This window comes from Pogoniulus pusillus, chromosome 12 (genome assembly GCF_015220805.1).
Source record: "Pogoniulus pusillus isolate bPogPus1 chromosome 12, bPogPus1.pri, whole genome shotgun sequence".
Taxonomy (NCBI): domain Eukaryota; kingdom Metazoa; phylum Chordata; class Aves; order Piciformes; family Lybiidae; genus Pogoniulus; species Pogoniulus pusillus.
In genome coordinates, this window is record NC_087275.1 from 19,567,197 (window position 1) to 19,594,375 (window position 27,179).

The following is a 27,179-nucleotide window of genomic DNA, read 5'->3' on the forward strand; positions in this document are numbered from 1 at the left end:
TATTTCCTTGTCAATTCACTCACCACCCTTCATTAGCCTGCTTTACTATTGCTTCATAGAAGTTGTATTTAAAAGACTCTGACACCATCTCCCCCTGTGCCACAGCCCTTCCAGCATCTCCCATTGCACCTTATGGCTTTAGAACTTCCTACTGTTTTCCTGTGTCTTAACTGTTCTTCATGGTAGCAAGCCTCCAGTGGGCTAGAATCAATTAGCAATAGAGCAGCTACCAAGCTGATTTCATGTCAGGGCTACTGAGTAGCTGATCTCTGAGTCGGGAAGCTCCTTTGCAGTGCTACACACTGCAGCTGTACGTTGCTAAAAATACCTCCCTAAGTACTGAGCACAAATGTTCTGAAAAAACAAGGGGCAGGAAGGTCATAAAATCTGTAAGCTGAAAATGGTTAGCTGAAATATCTATGGACAGAAAGCAAAAAGTGGCACGTAGATCTATAATTAACCTTTTGACCCAGTTCACCATGAAGAGATTTAAGATAAAGAATACTTAGCTGTAGTATTTCTCAGCAGCTCTATCACAGATAACTACCAGCTACTGCAGTCCAAACAAAGTGACTGAAACACCACACAACCCAAGGATTTCAGCAAAGTTTACAAAGGTCTTATCTTAAAACTGCTAAAGCTGTTCTTAGCATTTGGTATCTCAGAACTTTCATACATGTATTATCTAATCTTCAAAGCATTATCCTTGTAACTGGTTCATTCTAAGAGCAGCTGTGACCCCTAGAAGTTGGAAGGCACTAATCTCACATCACAAGAAAAATCAATGGTAGAGGTAGGGTTAGTACTTCAAAGTGAAGATGGCCAAGAGGTTTCCAATGGTATGCTTTCTATAAAGGAAAAATTCACTGTCCTGAGAGCAAAGATTTCCTCTTGAAGTATAGACAGAAAATGTTAATTTCTAATTAGACATTACTCACCAACTCTGAAGCACCTTAAGCCTGTGCTGCTAGGCTTAACAAGGAACAAAATAATGGGGAGCTGGGAATTTGTGGGGACAACTTTTGCTATAGAAAGCATTTTATTAAATGTCTTTCATGGGAATAGGTTATGTTAATTTTTGATGATTCTAATACCACTAATAATCATTTTATTATTTTATTTCTGCATCAAAGGCAACAAATTCAGAACATTTGAAATCTGAAATCTCCTTTTCCATCCGTGCTTTCTCTCTTAACATTTTGCTCAGCATTTCAGATTATGCTGCCTCTCTAAGGCACAATATGGCCCTGGCAAAGAATGCTTGACAATAACAACAACAAAATAATCAGTGTTGTAAATGAGAATTTTTCTAGCTGACCAGAAGCAGTGGCCCAGGTATTTCTCACTTTTAAAGATGTCATATAGCAACACTCAAAAATAAAATGTTGTGCAGGTCACACCATACGAAACAAGTATCATCACCTGTCCAAAAAGTGGAGACTGGCAACATTTCAAATCACTTTACTGTTAAGAATAGATTTGCTTTCACAGAATCACAGAATCAACCAGGTTGGAAAAGACCCCTAGGATCACTGAGTCCAACCTACCACTGCTGTTGGTGGGAATTTAAAGCTCTGGACCTGCGCTTCATATAATCTTATTTTTTTTAGCATGGCCCAACACTGTTTTTTGCAATCATATATGTAATATGTAACAACATGTAACAATAACTTTGGATGCTAATAAAAATACCCCTGGAATTTGGATGCTGCCTATAGAAAGATACTAGAAAGAAAAGAGGATAGGCTAAAGAAAGTGGTAAGAAATGAACAGATAATACCTGAAACACTTACTGTGAATAAATGCTCAGTAAAACAGGTCCTATGTCTACCTTTCAAGACCTAGTAGCATTAGTATAGTACCTACTTGGATCTTGGTTTCCTCTAGGTCTCTAAAGTGCTGAGGCAAAATGTTTATCTGATTTTTTTTATACTGTCAGAAATAACACAGGACTGTGTGGTGGCTTACCAAAACTATATTTTCTCTGAAAAAAAAAAATCAGGGGTGTGCTATTTGCAAAAGGGTGAGATGTGTCATTAATTATTATCAAGAACTTAGAAGTACTTAACACAAAGACTGGGATAATGCTAGAGGATACTTAAGATGCTGAGATTTGAACCCTGCCTGTTTCATATTCCACTCTTCTGACTGGGAGTAGTCCCTGTTGCTTGCTTTTCCCTGAGCCACGTGTGACTTTTGTCCTAGAGAGTGTTTTGCATGGGACAAAACTGCAGCAGAGAATTGTGTTACCAACAGAGCAATTCAGAGCTGTCGCTGGACAATTACCAGCTCTTGTTTGAACTTTCTTGCTAGTCATTTTACACAGCACATCTCCAGAAAAGCTCTGTCAACTCACACTAGAGCAATTCAAAGAAATTGCTATCTGGAGCCATCTGTACTGCCTTTTTGCCAGAAATACAACCATTTCCCACGACAGAGCCAGAAGAAGCACACATGTGCCACCATCATTTTCAATAAACATGCCAGAATATGAGCTGGCATGACTGACAAATTGGAATGTTTGCTCTTGCCCTCTTGTTCCAGCTTTTGCAGGATGGGCAGTAACTCCTGCCATAAGGGCAGGATGCAACAATTCCTTCATCCCCTGTGCCTTGCTGCTGGGCATGACAAAGCCATCTGTCACAGACATTAGTTTCACTCTCCCCTGTCTGTAAATAGGGATAATAGCATTGCCATTGCTTTACCCTTGGAGGATGATGTTGTCTGGAGGCTTTCCTGGAAGACAAGCTAGTTAGCTGCTCTGTTGCATCACATAATGGGTTTTGAGCTCTGTCACAAGGACGTTGCATGGAATAGCAATAAGGCCAGTAACTGCTGTGAATGACTGCAGGAACCAATTGCATGGAAGACAAAAATTTCATGGAAGAGATGCATGAAATATTAGCCAGTGCTCCTGTGACCACTGGAACTAATGACACCTACTGTCCTATGGTTATGTGTGTTATGGTTGATTTGCTCTGGGGCTAGAGCTTTTCCCTCAGTGAGGACAAATAAACGATTCCTCTCATCTACCTCACACCCTACTGTCAATAAATCAGTGGGTATTTTACATCTCTGAGACTGTTACCCCTCTGTCACCATGGCTAGCATGTTCAAAAAGGGTTTCATGGAAAAAGAGAAGACAAGCAAAACATTCACATTAGAAACTAGAGTACAAACAACGTCTTGGACATGCAAATAAATAGATGTACTTACTGCCATCATAATTCAGTGTTGCAAATTTGGCTTGTTTCTCTGCACAGCCTGCACTGTTGCACACTCTCATCTGCAATTCATACCAGGTTGCCTCCTGCAGGTCATATAGTATGTAGGACTTTGACAGGGATGTCCGCTGAGCAGTTGTCCAGACTGTTGTCCCAAATGGCCTGTATTCCAGGGTGAAGGAGGTGATGGGGCAGCCACCATCATTCCAGCCTATCAGGTTCAGTTTCACTCTCGTGGTGTTGATACTAGCAAAGAGTTCTTGTTCCTTTGAAAACTGCGGCTCTGGAAGCAGTGACGCATTTCAAGTTAAGTGCTTGATTACTACAAACACAGGACTCCCAAAAATATACATCTGAGAGAACAATTTATAGGACAGCCTTAACTTCACCTTAAACATTCTCTTCTTATATGTTGGGGCTTTTTTTTGCACTTTGTGTTAGACTCACAAACTGAAATTTTCAAATACATATGTCCATACATCTCTGTATGGACATGGCTTGCCTGTTTGCATGGAGTGGAATGAATCCACTTGTAAATCTAGTGCAGACACTCTGTATCTGTAAATGCTGTGCAAAATATGGAAGAGTTCAGAAGATTATGTGGAAATACTGCAGAAGACAAACACAGTAGAAGATTGCCTTCTTTTGAAGGGGAACTGACCACAATTTTTTTTGAGACTACAGAGGCTTTTATTTGCAGAAAATGACAATTTTGAAGAACTAGCAGGTAGACTTCAAACATGCTGATGTGGCAGATGATATATTTGAAAATAATATGTAGTTTGAATTTGGAAAGAACCTGTAATGTGCTATTTTATTCTATAAAATATAGTATAACTTGTCAATTTGGGGTCTTATTGCTATTCTTGTGATTTGATGTGCCAAAATCTACTTTCTTTTCTAAACCTTACAGAATCTAAGAGAAACTTGAGATTCTTGCCATGTGTTTCAAACTATTTCCCTTGTCTCTGGTAATAGATTTGGATAGAGGAGTTTCTGGAGTACTCACATAAATGAAAATTACCTCAGCTTTCTAAATCACACAGCACCTGGTTCAGTCTGAAAATATAACAAAGTAGTTTCCAGGCACATATATGAAGTCTCAGAGAAATTCAAACAGTTGGGAGATCTGCTTTCTCTGATTTCTGCTGTTTGAAACATACATAAGCCTCACATTTCATGCAATAGAAATAAGAATAGCCAATTTCTACTTCCCTAAGTGTCCCTTTATTTAAAGTCAGCAGGCTATTCCCCCTGACCACCAATAATCTCAGTATGAAGACAGAGGATCTTCAGTCTCCCTTGAGCTTCTGCCAGTCATACGATTCACACCAGGTCTTTGCTATGCCACTGAACACCAAATGAAATGCCCACCTTGCTCTGAGGTGATGAAGAACACAGAGAAGGACAGGCATAGCTATCAAATTACGCTATTTCTATGATGAAACTGATTTCAGATTAGAGTATTTCTTACAACACATGCAGAAATGCAAACTGAGGTGATCTTTAGAACATTACCGCAAAGCTACTATCTTGACTTCAGGGTAAAACTCTCTGAATTGCCTCTTTAAGTGGGTCTGTTGTCAAATCTGACACATATTTGCAATGTGGAACTACTGTCAGCAATCAGAGCCAAGGGACCTACTGCTGAGTTAGCCAGGAATTCCACAACTTTTTATCATTTTGCCTTGCAGAGCTTTATGTAAACTTTGTTTTTCACGTTGTGTTGAAAGGGTGCTACTCGCACAACTGCCCCAGTATCAGCTTGCAGTAGAAATAAGACACTGGCTCCGTTTCCTCTGCGTGTAAATATGCTTCCCACCTTCCTTTAACATCCAGACAAACTCCTGCATTTTTCAGAAGAGAAAAATGATTTCTTCATGCCAGTGGTAGAATTTAAAATTGCTACAGTCTACGACAGTGGAGAGATTCCCATCCCAAAGATCCACGAACCCATCTTAGAAAAAAGCTAGGCATAGAATACCAGTGGCTTCAAGCGATTCAGTCCCTACAGTGACAGCCTCTGCTGTCACAGCATGGACACAACTGGAAACGTTTCCAAAGCAAATAATACTAAAATGTCCAAGCCTATCTCATCAAACCAATGTCTACAGTAGAACACAAGAGCTTTAGGTGAGCAAAGGTGATAGAAATGAGCATACCTTTGCCAAGTGTTTTGGCCTCAATGATCTCGCTGATGCGTCCTGGTCCCACTCCGTTCTGAGCAGTTAAAGTAAACTTGTACCATGTGCCACACTTCAGTGTTTCTAAACGATAGGACCTCTCGCTAGGGCTGATAGGAAAACTACCCCACTGCTCACTGTTATCTTCAGAATACTGCAAAATATAACCTGGAGGGAAAGCACAGGTGGCAGTGATAAGCCAGACAAAACCTGGAATCTCTGCAGGAATTGTAAAGACTTCATGACATTAGAAAAATCTCAGGCACAGGAAGACAACACAGATCTCCCCTACCTAAAAGATATGGGGCAATATATTTTGCCTACCCTTACAGCAGCCTAAATACCATTTTAATGATCTCTTTAAGGGGGAAAAGAAAGGGTTAGACATTTCTAACGACACTTCAATCAGCAGCAAAGGCTAGATGATGAACCTTGACCCTCCAAATGGAATGCTTAGAGATTATGTGTCTGGAAAATCAAAGAGACTAACTGTCATAACAGCAGAGGGTATGCTGGAAGAAAAGGATTTAATCTGTGACTAAACTACCACAGGGAGAAACTATAATCTATTGAAATCTGTTATCTAATAAACTAATACATGTTTGTAAATATGTGAGGGCTGGGTGTCAAGAGGGAGGCGACAGGCTCTTCTCAGTTACTCAGCTGCCTCTTGTGACAGAACAAGGGGCAATGGGTATAAACTACAGCACAGGAAGTTCTACCTCAACAAGAGGAGGAACTGCTTTACTGTAAGGGTCACAGAGCACTGAAACAGGCTCCCCAGAGAGACTGTGGAGTCTCCTCTGGAGATTGGATGTGTTCCTCCGTGACCTGCACTATGGTTCTGCTCTGACAGGGGGGTTGGACTTGATAAACTCCGGAGGTCCCTTCCAACCCCTAATGTCCTGTGATCCTGTTACAACAACAATAGTGCACATTAAGTCCAGATAGCAATAGAGATTGGGGTTTTTTTTGTGTGGTTTTGGTTTTTGTTTGTTTGTTTGTTTGGTTTTGGTAGCTAATTGTAACTACCTACTAATCACAGGTGATACTTTATTATGAAGTTGCAATTAACCCAAATTATATTACCTCGGATAGAACTGCCACCATTGTCTCCAGGTATCCAGGAAAGAGTGATAGAGGATGATGTCGTTTTAGATACTGTGAGTCTTGGCTGGTCTGGTGGAACTAGATGAGAGATAGTTAACAATCAGAGAGCAGATTCAAATGGTTAGATGTGATCTTAATCCCTCCTAACAGTCATTTATCAAACAAATGTTTTGAGTTGCATAAAAATGCAAATGATTTCTGTCAAAGTGTCTGTTTAGCTGACATCTTTGGTTAAGACAAGAACAGACAAGCACTCTCTCTCTCTCTTTTTTAAATATTTAACTTCCTACATAATTTTTTCTTCCAATTCTTAACCCTTGGTTTTCACTGGATTTTTCTGTATTCACCCTATCAGACCTCCATGGTATAAAAGCTACCCAGCCATTATTTTTCCTTTTTTTTTTCACTATCTATTTTTGGAAGAAGCTGAGTTCTTAACAGTGGGAAATGTTCATTTGCAAATGATGCCTCACTTATGCATGTGTTTTCAGGCTACTATGGCAAAAATGGGGAGAAAAAGTGCATAACAAGAGTTTCTGCCAGTGTAACTGTGAGGGCTGATCAGAGGCTGATCCATACCTCTTCTAAATCACACCATCTATTCCCTGAGGCTGTTGATATAAAAAAAAGACATAAATCTATGAGCAAAGGCTGAAGAAACGTGGAAACTTCACAGTTCTGCTGCACCACATAAAAATTGTGACCGTGTCTAAGTCAAGTAACATAAGAATTGCACAGTATTAAAGGGAAGGGAAAGAGCTGTGCTATCTCCCAACAAGTCATCCAGGGTAAGGAGGACTGGGACTGAGACACAAGACTGGCAACTGTGACAGATTAGGTTCAGCCTAAGTAAACCCTAATTGCAGCAGCATTCAGCAGGTGAGTTTCCAAAGCTCAATGCCCTGCAGCAAAATGTGGCAAAGTTGCCAGTTTTCTTTTCACCTCGACAAATCCTCCTTCTGCCTGAATCAATTATCTAGTCCTGTGGCACAGATGAGGTAACTAGAACCACAACACAGAAACATCAAGGCCGCGGAGGATAGCGTTCGTGAAGATAGAGAATGGTAGGGGAAACTTCAAAGACCTAGCTGAATATTTATTAGAGCCCTCAAGGGTAAATATTTGCTAACACTTCACCCAAGTGTTTCACATCTCCAATTGTAAGTTCAGAAACTGAAAAAGAATAAAAAAGGAAGTTACTGTTTCAAATCCCTCGCACTGCTGCAGTCATGCACAGCAGCACCTTGCTTTGCAGATTGCAGATACTAGAGAACTCTGTGCTCCTCAGAAATGTACATAACATTGAGTCTATCTCCCTCTCAAGAACAAGGAGAAAAGCACTGACAGCGTCCATCATGGGAAGAGATCTGAGAAGCAGCAGCAAAGCTGGGATGGAAAGGCAAGGAGGAGAGATTAGAGGGTTGTCACAGCTTCTCCAGTCATTGCCACTGCAAGTGTGGGAAAGAAGTGCTGGTGTTTATGACTGCTGATGGCAGGGGCTGTCATTTCCCTGCCATAGGTACTGCTCAACAGATGCCAGCCCCTAAGCAAGGCAGGAAAGAAGTTTAAAATGCTCTCTCACGTCCAACAGTCTGCTGACAGGACATTGCTTGCCTTGCCTATGTTTGAGGGAGAGCTCTACCTTCAGAGTGAAATTCCAGTAAAATCTCCCAACTGCAGTTCATGTTCAGGTCCTCAGATTAAAAAAAAAGATGAGTGCTGACACAAAATGGGGGCTTCTGGTTTTAAAGCTATGGACTAGTTCAAAGAGAAGTTAACTCTACTGTCCTTACAAGACTAAAGGGTGATGAAGTAAATAAAAAAATGGGAAGTTTATACTCTAAAGGAAAGTTTCCTATGTGAGATGGATTTATTCCGTTATCCTGGCTGACTTGGTTGATTCTATGGAGAGAGACTGCACACACTACATTGTGGAAGATTTATTGTAAAAGCTGTCATCACAACTTCACTCTACCTAGAACAGATGGTGGTTCCACATATTAAATGCCAGTTTTTGCCTGTCCCTTAGGGAAGTAATATTGATTTGCTTTTAGCTAATGCAGTTCAATAACATCAAGGACATGCAATTATTAAAGTACTTAGTGAAATATAAATATAGGGTTTCCATCTGATAGTGTTTTCTCTCCCTACTTCCTGTTGTGCTCATGCTTCCAAAATTGCTGAAGAGCATCTTCAGGTGATGTTGGATTGTAGGCAAGTTGATGTACACTATGGCGTTTGTTTCGAGCCTTAGTGGAATAGTTGATGCAGAGATAGTTGGATTGTAGCTGAAAGAGTCCCTTTCTGTGTTCTCATATTTGCACTCTAAGTTTAGACTGCATATCAAGGGACAAAGGAGAGATCGACACAGCATGTCCTGTATTTCCAACTCAGTTATTTGCTTCCCTCTGGTACAACAACTTGTAGTCATTTCAAGCACTCTTAGGATCTACTTTAGTATAAATGAGCAGGGAAATCTCCTGCATAGCAAATTCTTGGTGTGTGAATGCATGCTTCACACTAACTCTTAATGTGCATTCCTATATTGTTATTGCATTTACACACACCAGCATGCCACCATCATGTACAGTTCAGCATGCATTTAAATAGTAACTGGTAGTATGCACTGGTTGAGAATGTACTGATGTTTCATTTTAAATGCTTCCTCATCTACCAGCAACAAAATTCCACATAATGAAGTTTTTGCCAAGGGCTTAGTACAGAGGTATATCTCTGTTGGCAACTTTCCAGGCCCTCAGCTCTTTCTGAATTTTGTAGTGTTTAAATTATACATATAATATTTGTAAGGAGAAGGTATCAGTCAATGCTTTCGGTGCAAAGAACTAGAAGATACCTGGATGCAAAAGCTCAATTGTCAATCCTAAAAAAGCTTACATGGAGACCTAACTGCGTGTGAATTGTTCCACCAAAAGCAATATATTTGTTATGTCCTAAAATGTTGATGTCTGAGTCAGCATAACCTGTACAATATTATAGTTATTAATTTGGAAGGATGAAACTTACATTAGCACACATCAATACCAATATTTTGCATGTACCTGCAAACAGACATACCTATGCATTACCAGCACATAGCAGTTAATAGCTGTGATAACAACTTCTGAGACAGATCCATTCATCTTACCTTGTACCTGCAAATTCAAAATGATTTCATCTGATCCCCAGTTGTTACTGGCCACACAACTATAATATCCAGAGTCTTCTGCTTTCACAGTACGGATGACAAAGCTGCCATTGCTGAAGATGCTTCTTCGCCCATCAATCATCACTAGGCTGGGTGTCCCGTTACTACCTCACAGGAAACAAAGTGCATACATTAAAGAAGTTACAATCAAAATTACTCAGAATTGGATTTTATTTTTTTTTAAAGCAACTAAGAATGGAAAGAAAGAAAACTGCAGTTTGGGGTAGGGTGGGAAGTGTCTTCCTTAATAAAGATAGCAAAGGAATGTTTCCTGTTGGGAAGCACCTGCCGTTTGCTAAAAGAATGCAGGTCTCCTGGCCCCAGTTTCAGTGAAAATGGAAATTGCCTCCTTCTGTAACTATTTGCTAATTCATAAAAATGAATAAGGAGTAAAATAAAGAGTAAAACACAGTTCATGGCTACAAAGTCCATCCTGAATAAAAATATAAAAAATATATAGGTGTCGGTGTACAAGACAGTTTCACAGCATTGCAGTATCAGTGCTTGCATAGTGCTTAGGTTAAAATTATTGTCCAGACTACAAAACTGAAGATCAAAATAGAATAACAGAAAACCAGGTGAGAGTACACTGCACTCCACAGTACTATTCAATAATTCCTAGGTTTTATATTTTCAATGTTTACCTTTACCCTTTCTTTATAACTCTTCCTCCCTTCTGAAACCCTCTAATTAACCACAGTTCAAGCAATTTCAGAAGTGTTTGTCTACCATGACTGTGTACAGCCCCTGGAAACAGTTCTTCTTCCTGACAAAGTCATCCAAGATCACCTGCATTGTAAGCCTCAGGATTTTAGGCAAATGGGCTTTATCTGAGCTATACATTTAGTTGCTGGTTACCTATCCTTCATCCACTTGACTGTCGGAGCTGGGTCTCCCACGGCTTTGCAGGGGAGGACAATGTCCTTCATCCAGGGAGTCGTCACTGTGCCACTGAATGTCAAAATCCTAGCAGGAGCTGAACAACAGAAAGCAAGAAAGACTGAAATGAGGTATTCATTCATACAGCCCTTGGAAAGGAAACACACAGACATCCAGAATTAAATGTGGAAAATGAAACCTGAAAATTACAAGCTGGGCTTTCAGAAAACTACTTAATTTTAACTCATAATAGCAGCTATTGATTCAAGTACAAATTCTCTAGTTTTTGTAGAAGACAAGTTACTAAAAGAGAGACGAAGCAGAAGAGTCCTTGTGGAGAAAAAGAGTAAAACTAATTATTAATAAGCTTTAATGATTGTTATATTTTTCATGGTAGAAATTATGGATGGAAATTATGCTCAAGGGATGCTTCTCTCCAGACTTGCAGCAGCAAGTGTGCACAGTAGACTGGTATCATAAAAAAGATACATTATTGACACACTGCTGTTAGCACATTCCTAAGTCTGTCTGAACTCCACAAATAAGAACAAACAAGTCAGTTTAATTTGTGTTTGCTCTCATCTCACCTAAATATACCAATAAAAATACCACTCCTGTAGTTTCAGTTTATAATATACAGGTATAGTAGAGTTAGAGCTTCATTGTACATTATTTAAGAGTGACCCCTGACAGAAATAGACTTCTTCTTGGCCTACATATTTCAAAGGCACATGCTGACATACAGATATACATGATACTGCATTTTAAATCCTGATCTACTTCAGTCATGCACCCTGATCAGAATTTATGTACAGTAATCCATTTTGCATCAATTAGAAAAACAGAAAAATGAGAACCATCATCAAGTATAAGTGGGACAGTTCATATATATATATATACACCTATAAACCCAAATTAAAAATAATAATTAAAAAAAAAAGATAAAAGAAGAGGCCTTGAAAAGTTGAGGGATGTTACTTGAGCAGGCTGCAGTGGGACTTGAGATAATCACAAAAAGTGAAGATTTCATAGACTCAATCAATTTAGCCTGTGTTACCTATGATCTGTTCAGGAATTGCTTGAGAGGTTTAAGCACAAGAAGTAGCTGTTGATGTTTATGAGTAACAGGCAATATCAAAGTTAGGTGCTTTTATAGTAGCCAAGAATTGACAAGTCCCATCCGGGATATGCAGCAGCTGAAGACCCCTGGCTCTCCCCTGGCAGCCCTGAGGGTTAGCCCCAGCAGAAAAGTGCTGCAGTGTGTGTTGTTCTGAGGGGGTGGTACACAAGAATGATGCAAAGGCACTGGTGAGTTACTAAGTCTCATGATACAGTCGTGTTTTCCATCATGTCACTCCTAAGAGCGTATTTTATGCAGTCCTGTATTGCTACAAGCCATGGGGCTAATTACCCAAGCTAATTGAAAGAGAAAGATGCTGTCTACCCAGAGACATGGTGTGAAATGCTGACTCCACTGAAGTTTGTGTTAGAAGGCTCATTTGTCTTCAGCAGTGCCAGGTTGCAAGAGATGCCTAAGGTATTCGTGCCATCTTTAAAAAGCAGCAGGAGCTACTATCAGCTGTGACTACCTATAAAATACAGCTTTAAGCACCTGGGCTGCTCCTAGGAGCTACAGTGCTTTCTGAGCAATGGCAGTTAGAAACCTGAACTCATGTTTCATGCAGAATCCCCTTGTAACAGGAAACCTGAAAACTCATTTTAAAATGAAATATCAATCCCTTTTCTCCCTGGATTTTCCTCCTCTCCAATGTTAATCAAATTATCTACCTATTTTCATCTGATGCCTGTTATTTTAGGACAAAGCACACACAATGCAGGAATCCTCCTGAAGCTTTCAGCACGACATGGCACCACTGTTAGCAAAGTTTCAGTGATATCCCTTGATTTTTAATATTGATTTCAATGTGAATTATTCCTCAAGTTATAGATTGAATAGCAGATCCCCACAGTACAACATTTATGGTGTAGCTTTCTGGTTTTCAGTATCCTGTGTGTCCCATTTTACAGTGATGTGTGGAAGTAACCTCCCAGAAGCCTAAGCTAGGGGTAAGATCACAGACTGCAATACAAAATTACATACTACAAAAGCATACCATACTACTTTTGAGAAAGCACTCACAGCTTTCTATGGATTAGTAGATTCTTTTCATGTACAGACTGCTTCTAAAAGCGATGGCAAAACAGCAGGAATACTATGAATTCCAGTTTTTGCTATAGTTTAACTTCTAGAAATATTCTGAGAGTACTAACAAGCTCACAAACAAAAGAAAATCAGGAAAAAAAAATATTATCTAGTGAAAAGTTCCTGAAAGTAATAGGTTTGAAATACTAATGGGCATTCATGAGGATAAAATGCTTTAAATGTCATAGATCTCGCTCTTTTGCTTTATGCAGCCTGTGGACAATTGAGCTGCGGGGCTTAGCTCTTTGCTATCAAAGCTACCCACATGCTTACCGACTACCCAGGAGCCTTACTTCCAATGGCATGGCACTGGATTAGAGTTGTGTCTGTTCCTGATTTTTGCAAATTGCCCAATCATTAATTCAAGATAAGGTAGTGCCTTCACAGAACACTGCACCTACTTATGCTATTGGCAGCTTTCGCAGGATGTTAGAGGCTGGAAGGGACCTCCAGAGATTATTGAGTCCAACCCTCCTGCCAGGGCAGGACCCTAATCTAGCTTAGGTCACAGAGGAATTCATCCAGATGGGTCTTGAAAGTCTCAAGAGAAGGAGACTCCACAACCTCTCTGGGGTGCCTGTTCAGTGCTCTGTGACTCTTACAGTAAATAAGTTCCTTCTCATGTTTAGGTGGAACATCCTGTGCTGTAGTTCGTATCCATTATCCCTTGTCCAATTTTCTGCATGTTTGTTCAAATTATGACTCCTATATTTACTGTCAAAGAATAAGAAGCAGGCAGAAATGCTTTGCAAGAGGTCAAAACACACTGAAAAAAAACAAAACCCATTTCTTTTCATAGAAAACACAAATACATTTTGAAGGCAAATTGTACAGGCACACTGAAGAGGAGCTACAACAGTTCACTGCAGCTTGGTGTAAACCAAAAGAGTCAGCAGTGAATAGGCTCGAGGTGAGGAGAAAGTTCTTCACTTGGAGAGTCATTGGACACTGGAATGGGCTGCCCGGGGAGGTGGTGGAGTCGCCGTCCCTGGGGCTGTTCAAGGCAGGATTGGACGTGGCACTTGGTGCCATGGTCTAGCCTTGAGCTCTGTGGTAAAGGGTTGGACTTGATGATCTATGAGGTCTCTTTCAACCTTGGTGATACTGTGATACCCTCTGTCAGGAGTTCAGTTCATTTACCTTCTCACAGGAGAATATCCTATGTATCCCAGTATGCTGAATGCATTAAAGAAACAGATCAAAGGGGTGTGTGTACCATCATGTGAGCTGTACGTGTTTAAAAACATTAAGCAGAAAACAGCACAGGCTAGGAGACAAATCTCTTCAACATTAATGCTTGAGCAGCCTACAAGAACAAAGGAAACTCAGCATTGAAGTGAGAGAGTTCTCCTCAGAGAACCAGACTGCCATGAGTCTAGATCTGTTATGATCATGTTGCTGGCAAATGCCACTCTTCATTAATCATGGTCAGGCAATAGGAAGAAGGTGAATGTAAGATTTTCTGTCTTAGATGCATTTGATAGGCTAAACCCACAACTTTCAAGTCTCCTGCTATGTGGAGACTGAACTTTTACTGCTGTGATTATTTTCTCTTTGTGGAGCTTTTTTGTTTATTTTTCTCAGTTAATTACAGAGAATAGGAATCTGTTCTGAGAAATGAAGTCGCTAAAGAAAGAAATGTTAACTTGAATTAAGCTTTCATTTAAATTATACTATCCATTTCACATCAACCCCCTATCTAGACATTCTCATTGTTCTCAAAGGGGTTGTTAAAGGGGTTATAATTAAGTTGACATAATTCAATTCAAAGTTAACTCTCATTAGCTGTCATGATGGTATCATTACTTGGACAGTTACTGAGAAATACATGGAGGAAAAAAAAGGAGCAGACTTCACAGTAATGGCCCATAGGACCATTTTGCACTGGGGACTTGTGGCAAAACCAAACTATGACTGTTTCAAACCATGTAACGTGTAACTTGCTTCAGAAGTACTGGGGGAAGAGAAAGGTCTTCAAGGCTATTAGCTCTGTCCACCATTCATTGTGCATATGCTGCCCTTATCACTGACTACCGCTTGCTCACAGCTTTCTGAAAAGACCCAGCAATGCATTCATACAGGAAATATTGTACATGATACAATAATTTCTAACTTGGCTACATCCAAAGTTCATAATATTGCTATCTATAAATATTCCTAGTGTTCAGCAAAATCTCCACAAATGGATTATTCACCATTTTTCAGTCCTAAGACCAAGGAAGAGAGGCTTGTCCTGAGCATCATCTTATGATAACTTTATATTGGATACTAGTAGAACTAGGAGCAATACTACTGTATGACTACTAGTGGACGCATTCAACCATCATTCAGAATAAAGTCTTGTTCACATTCACTTGTCTGTATTGAAGTAAGTAATTATTTTTCCTCAGAGTCCCCTGGTCTTTTCATACAAGCTATTTTTAATCACAGTTGGAAGAGACCTTCAAGATCATCCAGTTCAACCTAGCACCCAGCCCTAGCCAATCAACTAGACCATGGCACTAAGTGCTTCATCCAGGCTTTGCTTGAACACCTCCAGGGACGGTGACTCCACCACCTCCCTGGGCAGCCCATTCCAATGTCAATCACTCTCTCTGGCAACAACTTCCTCCTAACACCAACCCTATACTTCCCCTGGCACAACTTGAGATTGTGTCCCCTTGTTCTATCGCTGGTTGCCTGGGAGAAGAGACCAACCCCACCTGGCTACAGCTTCCCTTCAGGTAGTTGTAGACAGCAATGAGGTCATAACACAGTATGAAGCTATTCTGTAAGGAATTCAACAATGGAAAAGCTCCAGATTGTTTAGATCCCTTAGTCTTTTCACAGCCTTCAGACATCCTTCAGGTGACATCACTAACACTATGTAGCTACCAAGAAAAGGGATCTTCTGAAAGGCTGCATAAAAAACTTCCAGAAAGAGAAAGTGAAGATGACCCTTCTCAGGTAACAGAGACAAAGCTGGTGTGGCAAGCAAGGATTTTCCTGCTTGTTCTGATTTAGGCTTCTTTATCTTGCTAAATCCCCCCCCTGTATTTACACTGATAAATCTTCTATTGTGATCTACAATAGTAACATAGTAGCTACTACAGAGTTTTTAAAGAGTTTCAGGTACTGGGAGGCTTGCTATTAGGTCTCCCTGGAGCTTCCTCTTTTCCAGGCTGGACAACTCCAGCTCCCTCAGTCTGTCTTCATAGCAGAGGTGCGCTAACCCCCGACCATTTTTGTGGTCCTTTCTGAAAAGTCCATCTCCAGCCTTCCTGTGATGTTTCAAATTTGAGTGGAAAAGAAAAGTCAGCATAAAGACCACGTGGAAACTGAGTTCAGATGGGACTTTTCTCACTGTCTTGATCATTAAGTCTCTATTTCCAAGCTAAGGTGCTCTGGTTTGTAAGCATCACATCTCACAGCACACAGAAGGCACAGATTACGGGCCCAAACAGTATCTTTTAGCAGAATAACTAACACAGCTAGGAAAAAAATACACCAGATTCGAGGCACATTATCCCTTCTTCGTATCTGAAATAGAAGCAGCAAACTTCAAAGCTGATGCAAGTTGAGAACAATTGTTCAGAGCTTAGATATGTTAATCAGACTATTTTATGCAGGGGATAGTACTTACAGAGTACACAAGAGACATTAGTAAGGAGAGGAACGATAAAGAATTTATCTTGTATGGCAAGAAAGAAAAGAGACACATACAGAAGGAGAGTGGGATCATCTGCAAACCCTCTGCACTCCACAAAAGAAGATAAAAATTGCTCCAGAAAGCAATTTATTTCCTTCTAAGGTAGGTGGGATGAATTATCCCCTAGAGGAGCACGTCATTCTCTGCTGACTACAGCAAAAGCTTGGGCAATTAGCTGAGAGTTGTCACCTAACTTTTGGAGCGAACTGAAGTTACTCCTGACAAATCCCACTCTCTGTAAGCAACGAGGCACAAAGAAGCCACGTGCCAATTATACCAGCAATTAGCATTGTAAATTTCTGGCTTGCTTGAAGTGCTGTCACCATACCTTTAGCTAGCGGTTCCACTGTGATAATCTCACTACTGTTGCCTCTTCCTGCAGCAGTCACTGCTACCACCCAGATGCTGTACTGGCGATTCCGGCTCAAGTTGGGGATTCTGTAGGAAAATGAGTCAGGAGAGGCTTCAAACTCGCTGATTACCTGTGGTGGGAGAGACAAATATTTCCAGACTAAAATAAACAGCATTTGGAGAAAGTCTGCTAACCTGAGTGCTGCAAAGCCTGCTACTGCAAGGTACTTGGAATAGCTCAATTGCTTCAAACACATGGCAATAAACAGAGCAGACATAACAACTTTTTGCAATCAATTTCTATTCAGTGAATTTGGGACTATATCCCTACAAACTGCTTTTATTCAGATTAGGGGTTTTATGGATCTATTTACTTTTACAGGGTTGGATAAACAATTTAAGTGAACATATTTGACAAATTTTTACCATAAACAGTTCTGACAAACCAATTTTGCTTTGCACAGAGTTTTCCCAACAGAGGATTCAGTCCTGCATCTGCTGTGAATCCTGGAGTTTACTGCTTGAGATACATCTTTCCTCACCTAAAAATCATTGTGCTGATGTTCCCTGTCCCTAGGTTTTGTGGTCTGTTCCTTCAGTAATAGACTGAATCAAGAAATAAAACTGTATTCTGCAACAGACTGTTCAAACTTCCCCAAAACCAGGTTTTGTTTAGTCACAAAACTACTTCCAGTCAGAGATTCCCAGCAGAAGGTCACCTCAGATATTTAGCTGCATTAACAGGGAATAACAAGATCTGGAAGAAATGCCAGTCCAGCCTATTCTTGCACTGTCACTCAAGTGCCTTGGACACAGGCTGCAGCAAAGACAACCTGCTGCTATGCAGTACTTGCTAACTGCTGAGGTGTTCTGCAGTTTGCTTAAACTGCACAAGGAAAGGTGCAGAGGAACATACAGACTTCTACAAGGGGATGCAGGCTTTGTGCACCTTAGCACATCCTCCATCAAAAGCTTGACTTCTAGGTGGAGGAGAAGGGAAACCTCATCAGCTCTGAATGGTATTATGATGCTCAATGTAGCTTTATTTCTGACACAGGCTTTGTGATTCTCCTACGTAAAAAAAGAGCAGTAATGATGAACCATTAGTGTGAATAATACTTCCTTGTGAAATACTGAGCACAGTAATGGCTAGCTAACACTAGGCTAAAAATAATGAGAACATTAATGACGTAGAAGATTTTACTAGGAATCAGCATTAAAAATAATATATCAGTGCAACCTAAACTTGATTCACTGTGCAAAGAATTTCTTTGATATACAAATATCTGCTGGTGGTAAAGGCCAAATTCATCTGATTAGCATTTCAAAAAGAGATTGACCTGAAAGCATTGGAATACGTAGTCCTTCAAAGTGAGTTGTTTCTGAGATATCATTAAACACCTCTTAGTGTAATCTGGTAGCCAGTTTCAGCTGGCAAAGACCAGTCCAGTTAAATTTACACTGATTTTTCCATGATTCTCATAATTTATGAAATGGACATAGCTGCCTTCGGAAGTCACTCCTAATACTGCAGATTTATGCTTGAAATGCCTCATTCCTCTGCAATGGTAGAGACTGGGAGAGTCAGACAGACATACACTCTCTAAACAACTGCTAAACACAGCCCAGGAAAATCTGTGGTTTATCTATGGAATATGGTGGAAGTGGAAAACCTCAGCCTTGAAGCTGTGGCACTCATACTGAGTGCTCCTGCTTTGAGGCTTAAAGCTGACAAAACTGAAAAATCCTGCACAATTCCTTTAGTTCCTTGTGATCAGCTAGAAAACTAAGCAAAGCTTTCTCAAAACAGAGAAGCTTTCTCTTCCTGGACTCCAAAGAGGGAATAATCACAGACTTAGCTTTTGTAATGCATTTTCAAATGTCTCATCTTCCTTTCTTTTGCCCACGGAGAACCAGTATCATTCACACGTTTGCAACTGCAGCTATTCCAAATACAAATTCAATTATTCATTGAATTAATTCATCAAGTGAATCTGGTAAAAGGATCTTCATTAAATTAATCATTCTTCTTTTCTCAAAACAAATTGCTATAGCAAATGAATTTGGTTTCTGACTGGTTAAAATACACCTTTTATTTCCTCAGCTACATTCCCTTCTAAACACTTGGGGATGCTCCAGTGACAAAGAATCGATTTTGCCTTTAACTTTTGCTTGTCATTTAAATTAGACCAACGTGCCAGAGACTTTCATTACACAAGAAGCTTTATCAGCAAAGATTTAAAAATTGAAATAAGAATCAATTTAAAGGAGTATAACCTTGTCACATACTGTTCTTTGCATGTGCCAGTACAAAACAGATACATCTGCTTTATCCCCAAAGCAGTAACAGAATTGCACAAATGATTTCTAATATTTTTTTTAATCCTACTCCTCTTTATATTCAGCTTATAGATGATGAGTTAAGTGTTCTTCTGTCTTTAGCTCACTCTCCAGGAAGCATAGACAGGGCCAAGTCTCTAAAAAGCTAGCAGGGGCTGTGAAGAATAAAATGAAGTCTAAGTCCTTTATCAGGGTGCAGACAATCTATTTCCTAAACCAGGCAACAGCAAGAGTTGCTGAGAAACAGCCACTGCAGGGAACATCATCATCTTCTGATGCAACTTCAGTTCTATTGATGTGCGTTGCTTTGTATGCTTTGAAGCAGCATGCCATCTCCTGGCATTTCTAACTCCTTTAGAAAGCAATTAGATAGGTAACGTGCTGCATCAATTCAGAACACTCTGGCTGCTTTTCTGTTTCGTTTGCTTGTTGCAGTTTTTAACCCTGCCTGAGAAAGCTATAAAACAACAAACAACCAAACAAGTGTCTAACAAAATTTCAAGCAAGCAGGGAGCTTCCCAAGCGGAGAGGTAAGGTAACAGGAAACATTTACTGTGGATTGGAATTTTATTCAGTCAAAACAAGCCTGAACCTTGTCTACAACACCTACATCTATGAAGCATTTGAGAGGTTCGCTGAAGATCTCTGCTTGTTCTCTGCAAGTTTCAAGAAAACTAGAGAGGTGATCTGAGAAAGCCATACAGAGACTTAAAGGACAAGAGTGGAAAAGAAGAAATACTTCAGATTTCTGGTGTGGGTTGTGACTAAGAGCATATACAACTTGGCTGCCTTTATACTGACTACCCCAAGGTGAAAATTAAAACTACATAAATATGCTGCCTAGAGTGGTATGTGCGTTTTCACTACGAATTTAGGTATAAAATACGGCCACAGCATCACCTGAAAACAGAACTGGAAGGACCCTGAGCTTACTCAGAGCTGCCTTCTTCAAATCAGATTCAACTACATCTGTGTCATTTCAGACAGATATTTGTCCAATATGGGTCTGAAGATTTAGAATAAATGGAGATTTTGCAACTCCCTAAGCTGCAAGACTTATTCTATTGCTTAACTAATCTTACTATTAGAGAGCTCTCTGGAAATCAAGCCTGCAGTTTAAGCCCATAGCTTCTTTTACAGTCTGTAAGGAGCCTGGAGAATAGTTTACTACCTTTACCTTTTCACCAGTCTTTAAATCTACAAGAAGTTTTGCCATTTCTTTCCCTACCAGTACTCTTACCTCTTTACACTTAACAAACCCAATGCTTTCAACATATTTTTTTTTCCTAGCAGTTTTTGTAATCCCTTCAACTCTCAAATGATGGTCCATAGCCTTCTCAAACACAGCTTCCAAAACTATATTCTACATTGGCATTTGGCTTTTACAACAGGATTATAAAGACAGTTAATGTTCATCTTGGAATGCACAGTAACCACAAAAACCTATTCTGAAGAATCTAACCAATTGCCCTCTACACAGTACTTTTGTAGCTGGATATTTGCAGTATCCATTTTCTTGCATTTACTCGTACTAAATTTTATCTTTTCCCAGACTAATGTCCCAGTTCATCAAGATCCATCTGAATTCTAGTTCTGCCCCCAGTATATTTGCCATCCCTCCAAGCATTCTTTCTCCTGCAAATTTAATAAGCACTCTCATAATTTTATTATCCAGGTCACTAACGGAATCACTGAACAGAAGTGGAGTTGGGAGACACTGCCTACATTGTTCCCTCCTGCCCATATCGATCACTGGTTTCATAACCTCTCAGTTAACAATCAGCTTTATGTCTAGTCTGAGCAGCCTCTGTGAACTCATGTTTTCCTAGCTGGGTTTCTCTCACTAAACATGCATCCTCTGGGCTTATCTCCACTGCTAAAGGTGGGGAGATAAGGGACTCCGTTCTGATGATCCACACCACTTTTTAATTTGAGCTCTCAGTTTTCATTAGTGTAAATAGCTCTTTTTTGAAAGAACCAAACATCTGCTTTAGAGATACTAGTGCTGACCAATATAGGTAGGCTGCTTCTTGGCCCTTGTGTAATTAGCGGCATGGATGAGGCTTACAAAGAGCATTTGAGTCTCATCAGTAATTAAAGTGCTAGTTCTACAAGGTTAAACCACAAAGATTTAACCGTTTTGCATAACACCATCACAGAACTGTCTGTGCTGCTCTATCTCAGGTATTTGTTGTTCTTGGAAATGAGTTTTTATTGTCGATTGGACTGGGAAAATATCCAGTAATGGAGGCTACAAGAAGTTGTTTCTACCTGGAAGCAAAATGGGTTATGAAACCAATCCATTTCTGTGTTTGTAGAGAACGAACTTCAAGTTCTGTATCTCTGCAGAGCAGGCAGACCACTGATGTGTTCCCTCAGTGAACTCCCTAAAGATGTGAAACTCTGCTTGAGGTCATGGACTTGTAATTTTATGCAGGACTATTGCCTTTTGTCTTGCTTCCTTTCATAGATGAACAGACTGTGAAAACTGCAAATGACCATCAATTCTGAAGCACAGATTTCAGAAGCATTCTGGATACCATGGCCTCTGTTCGGCTCGTGTTATTTTGGTTCATGGTTTGAAACATGGCATCTGTTTTTCACTCAGCACTGTCAAAAATCATTGTTGTAAACAGAAGCTGTGCAACAGAGTCAGCTTCCCATACGTAGGAAAATCTTGCCAACCTGTTTCCAGAAATTACACCTGGAATACATTCTACTGCCTGGACTTTCAGGTAGCCCACATAGTCAACAGTGTGCTGTTTAGAACCCACTGAGGTACCTCATCTGCTTGCCGCTTTGCAGTATCTCACAGAGTCCATCAGCGTCCTGGGGCTCATGATCACAGAAGAACCAGTAACATCATAAACCAGTGGCCACAGAGCATCAGAAGACCTCCTTCTATACTGTCAGTTCTACTGCTTCCTTTGGTGACCCCACAAAACAATGAGGTTTGTTCAGAACATTTCAGTCAACTCACAAATTGAATGATACAATGTGGTCCCAAGTGCTCAAACCCCTTTGTGATAGAGAAGGGAATAAGATGAATTCAAGCCTGCTGAAATACACTGCATGTGACACCAAGGACTTACAGTTAGCCTATAGTGATATATCTGTAGGTGAAATTAGGTGGTGAGACAAAACTAGAGTTTTATGAAAAAATCCATTTCAAATTTATTTTAGCAGGGCTTTACAAGGCCTTTTGAAATTCCCATAAAGCAGCACATCATCAGAATTAATTTATATTCTGTCACAGCTCCCTTGAGACTTGTTCTGTGACGAAAAGATGATAGGCAAAAAAAGGTAAAGCTGACAAAGCAATTAAAAGAGTAAATGTGCTATGTTTGGGAGCTGATAACAAAGCTGTGAAATAGGTGTGAAAAAGCTGTGAACAGTACCTGCAGTATATTTAAAAAGTAGTTTTTAGTACCATTCAAAATGAGTTTTTAAAATCCCCCCAAAATTATACATTAGTTCTATGCTATGTAAACAAGAAATAATAAACATAAATATCTTCAAGTTGTAAGTCCTATGATAAATAGGACAGTGATAAATACTGCATATAGCACACAAATCAATGAACGTATATTTTAAATGCAACCTCATAGATTCTGCTGACTCTAAATAAGCTTCCATTCTGGAGTAACTTCAACTGCTTATCCAATTTCTGCCAGTTGCCTCTTCCCTCTTTTAAAAGAAACTTTCAGCATCCCTTTAATCAGTGAAGCCTCTAAGCTGCATAACAACAAATAACTTGTGGCTTATAATTGCCTTTGCTCTATTTTCCATGCCTTTTATTCAAGTCCCTAAACCGCAGAGGAACTGAGAGTCAGAAAGTATGACACAAAGCTGTCTCACTTGAGTTAGAATTTGGACAGATCATGTACAAATCAAGACAAGACTTGTGTCTGCCTGAAAGAATTTCCTGGAAAATACCTGGATAGTGGGAATTTATGTCACATGATTCTGGTTCTTTACATATCTAGTTTAAGACAACTCTATATATTTTGATGTAGCCTAAAATGCAAGTCACGTGCTTTAAGACAACCACGTATACTTTCTCTAGAGTGAATGAGGAGAAGGCAAGCTTTTAGTATAAGGTTCATCCATCCCAAACTTCTAGCTACTTTCCTTTGCTGAAAAGACAACCTTGAAAAGCCCAAAATCTGCATAGGTATCTCTTTGAGATGTCTGAAGTCAGGTGAACTGAATCCCATCTTGGTTCTCTAAGTTACAGAAATAGAGCAGAGCTGACTCTTACAGAGCAACCCCTGGACTCCCCTGTGTATGCTCCTTATATGATATGCAGTAGTACATTGCAAAAAATATCCCCTAGGTGTTTTCTGGAAGACTCTTGACACTTTTTCTACTAAAGAGAATAAAAACCCACTGTAAGACACCTTCACCAGGGAAACTATGAGTGTAGCTTCTCCCTCAATTATGGAGCTCTACAGATTGTTAGAAAAAGGTGCATAGAGCTGTGAAACAAAAGCAGCAGTCCAGCTGCTGCTTCTGGTTATCCTAAAACAGGACTGATGACATGGAATGTATGTGTTTGGTGTGGACATCACGTGTGTGTTGTTTCATTTGACAGAAAGTTAAATCAAGTAAGCTGTTTTTTTTTTTTTGTTGTTGGTTGTTTATTTCCCCTCTTAATGGCCTTAAAGCAAAAGATAAAAAATTAAACAAATATAGAAGTCTAAGAGGCTTAAGAGTATGTTTCTCACAGAAAAATAGGTATACCAAGAAGACTAATAACTGTCTGTCCCAGGCTGTCCCAGATGTTGGTCAGTTCACAATATCAATTATATTTTCAAGCAAACTGACTTGTGTTATGGCCAGATGTAAGACTGTTTCCTGCTTCTCCATCAGTACTTCTTATATGCTCGTCTCTCCCATCTTCCAAACCCAGCTGTTTCACAGGAATATTTCCAGGCCAAGATGAATATTTTGCTGGGCTTTTAGCTTCTCTGTCTTTCTAAATCCTTTGATGAAATTCAGATTTGTAGATTACAGTTTTCAAAGGATTTTTTTTCAGACACGGGTCACTGTCATGTACAGAGGCCTGACTGTAGGGTTTGCAGTATGAGAGAGATAATTCCTATTCACCATCTCTATTTCATAGGGTCTGCTATGCATTCTAATTCATCATCCAACTAACACTCTTAGTATGAGAGTATCATCTGGGATCTTTACATGAACATTCCCACTCCATTTATCTGGATCATGATCAGCTTGCTCTGAAATTTTTTCTTCCAGTCTTAGACTTCTGGTTATTTAGAATCTGATTCAAGGCAGGTTTAAAAGGCAGATCATATTTATTTGTAGAATCCCATAACTAGCAACAGCTTTGACAAATAAAACTACTGACAGAATTAAAGACTAGAGAATAAACTCGTTCTTCCTAACAGAAAAGTAGGATTTAAATTCATACTTGGGTGGGTACTCATCTTGTAAAGTGAAGCACAATGTCAAGTCTTTTTCAGACAGAATTTTGCCAGAAGCTGCCCACAGTTTGGTTCAGGGGCTTTGGGGAATAGCTTTGTTGTTCCCTGGAAATTCACTTCCTACTGTACAATAAGAAATTTGGTGTCAAAGAGAAAGAGTTCTAAAAGTCTGGCATAGATGTGACTATTGAGAACTCAGGAAACTAAGATGAATAGGAAGTATTTAATCAAAGTCAAATGAATTTGCATGTAAGAACCACAGTCCTTCCTGTAATGTGCTGAACAGTTATTGGTTGGGTTTGGTAATAGCAACATTAATCAATGTCATGCCCAAGAGAAAACAGCAGTAACATTGTGAAATAGGGACAGCTTTGCAGAAGAAATCAGTAATGATTAGATTGGGTAGTGCAGCCTTGCTGATGGAGAAACTGTACACTGCACACACACATAGTGTTAAACAGACACACACCTTTCAAAACGGAGAGCACTCTCAATTATGGGGAAGCCAGTCCACTCTGAAGCCAGTGCACTCTGACTAGACAGGAACACAGTGCACCAGTGTAAGTGTCCTATTAGACTGACAGATGCCTGTGCCATGCTTCACTTTTGCTGCAGGTGTGGTGTGGGCAGCAGAAGCACATGGCAATAGCAGTGCTCACAAGCTACCTGGTGACTGCTTGGGTGGGGAGAGCTTGAGTGAGCTCCTAGTCTTGGAAGAAGGGGCCCATTTGGGAATAGAGGAAGCCAGACCACTGCTGTCTGGTGCAGCCATTGCAGCATCAGTTATGACAGCACATCTTCAGGAAGGGCAAGAAGGAGGATCTAAGTAACCAGTGGCTGGCCAACTTAGTTTCAATAATGTGAGATGGTTACTGAGAAAATACTACTAGATGGCATTTTCAAACACCTGAAGGAGAGGAAGGAACAGATGATATGCACTTAGCAAAGGTAAATCATGCTTGACCAGCCTGACTGCTTTCTATGACAAGGTGAATGGCAAAAGAGGAGAGGTGATGGATGCTGTGCTCAGCTTAAGGAAAGCCTTTGACCCAGTCTTCTACAGTCTCATTGTCAACAGATCGGTGAAATATGTACTGAATAAATGAGCAATATAATAGATGGAAAATAAGCTGCATTGCTGGGTTCAGTCTTGTGATCAGTGTTGCAAAGTTCAGCTGCAAGCCAATAATTAGTAGTATCCCTCAGGGGTCATTTTCCAACAGTGATACTGTTTAATGTCTTCATTAATTACTTACGAGACAGAACAAGAGTGCACTATCAGCAAGTTTGTGAAGGGCTTGAAATTGAGGGTATCAGCTTATATGTCGGAGAGCAGGGCTGCTGTTCAGGGTGACCTAGACAGGTTGGAGACACGGGGTGATTTGACTGTCCTGAGGTTAAAAAAAGAACAAATACAAAAGCTGAGATAGAACCCCATGAACTAGCACAGCTGGAGGGCCAACCGTCCAAGAGGCAACTCTGCAGAAAAGAAGGTCTGGTATTAACAACTCTGCAGCAGTAACAGCATGACCACCAGGTGCAGGAAGGAAATACTTCCCCTCTACTCTGCACTTGGGAGACTGTGTCAAAGCATTCTTCTCAGGCTAGGACTTTCCAGTGCAAAAAAGACATAGGACATACTAGAGCAAGTACAGGGCAGGACTGCCAGAGGACAGGCAGGCTTCTAGAACACAACACATACATAAAAGGACAGACTGGGACAGGTATGTCTGTCAGTCTTAAGAAGCGAAGGCTCAGAGAAGACTTTATTGCCATCTACATGTACTTCATCAGATGATACAAAGAAGATGGAGTTCTTTTTGAAGTTGCAGAGTGGAAAAAGCTTTAACATGGGAAATTCTGATAAGCAGAGGGGGGAAAGAATTTGCTACAAGATCATGGTCAAATATTGTAACTGAGGCCCAGAGAGACAGTGTTCAGAGTACAGAGAAATTTTCAGGACTTGACTTGACATGTCCCTGAGTAATTTATGCAATTAAACTTGCTTCAAGACAAGGACTGGACTAGGCAACATCCAGAGCAACCTTGCGAGCTAAATTCTATTATTCTATGGAAGTTTAAAAAATGGAAGTGTAGTTGGCCAAAGCACATATCCAACTGAAACCAAACAATGGTAGAGATAACATGGAACTTCCAGAGAAAAAGAAACATATTTGATTGCTACTAAATCGTTTCCTATGTTAGATGAGAGAAAGGCTTCAATAAAACTACTATGACATTTTAGGCCATTGGCAGTATTGGATGTCGTTCATGTCCCAACACTTATTATACACTGTTGCCCAAACAAGTTCTGGTTTTAGCTTTCACTATCAGGAAATCAGAGAACAACAGTGAGGGCATCTTTCTCTGCATGTTAATTTAAGTGGAATGAAGACAATATCCAGCTAACAATGTCTGAGAAGAAAAATCACTGAGATGGAGAGCAGTCCTCCTTTATTATCCTCTTCCAGTGCAGTTCTAAGTACATGAGTCCTTTCCATTAATCCGCAGGGGTACCATGAAGAAAGCAGAACACAGATGCACAACTT

General features: G+C 40.0%; 1 protein-coding gene across 9 annotated transcripts in view; it reads right to left on the bottom strand.

Moving 5' to 3' along the window:
* The window catches only part of DSCAM (DS cell adhesion molecule), a 459,192-nt gene that overhangs the window by 48,506 nt on the left and 383,507 nt on the right, over positions 1–27,179 (bottom strand). For 8 of the 9 annotated variants that reach the window (XM_064152540.1, XM_064152541.1, XM_064152539.1 and 5 more), the window contains 6 exons: positions 16,821–16,974; positions 10,581–10,698; positions 9,663–9,826; positions 6,497–6,595; positions 5,387–5,575; positions 3,217–3,507 (listed from right to left, as the gene is read on the bottom strand). In XM_064152540.1, coding sequence (XP_064008610.1) covers positions 3,217–3,507; positions 5,387–5,575; positions 6,497–6,595; positions 9,663–9,826; positions 10,581–10,698; positions 16,821–16,974 — 1,015 coding nt within the window. Of the gene's footprint in view, positions 1–3,216; positions 3,508–5,386; positions 5,576–6,496; positions 6,596–9,662; positions 9,831–10,580; positions 10,699–16,820; positions 16,975–27,179 lie in introns of those variants that run through there. The other variant, XM_064152548.1, reaches the window with a different exon arrangement.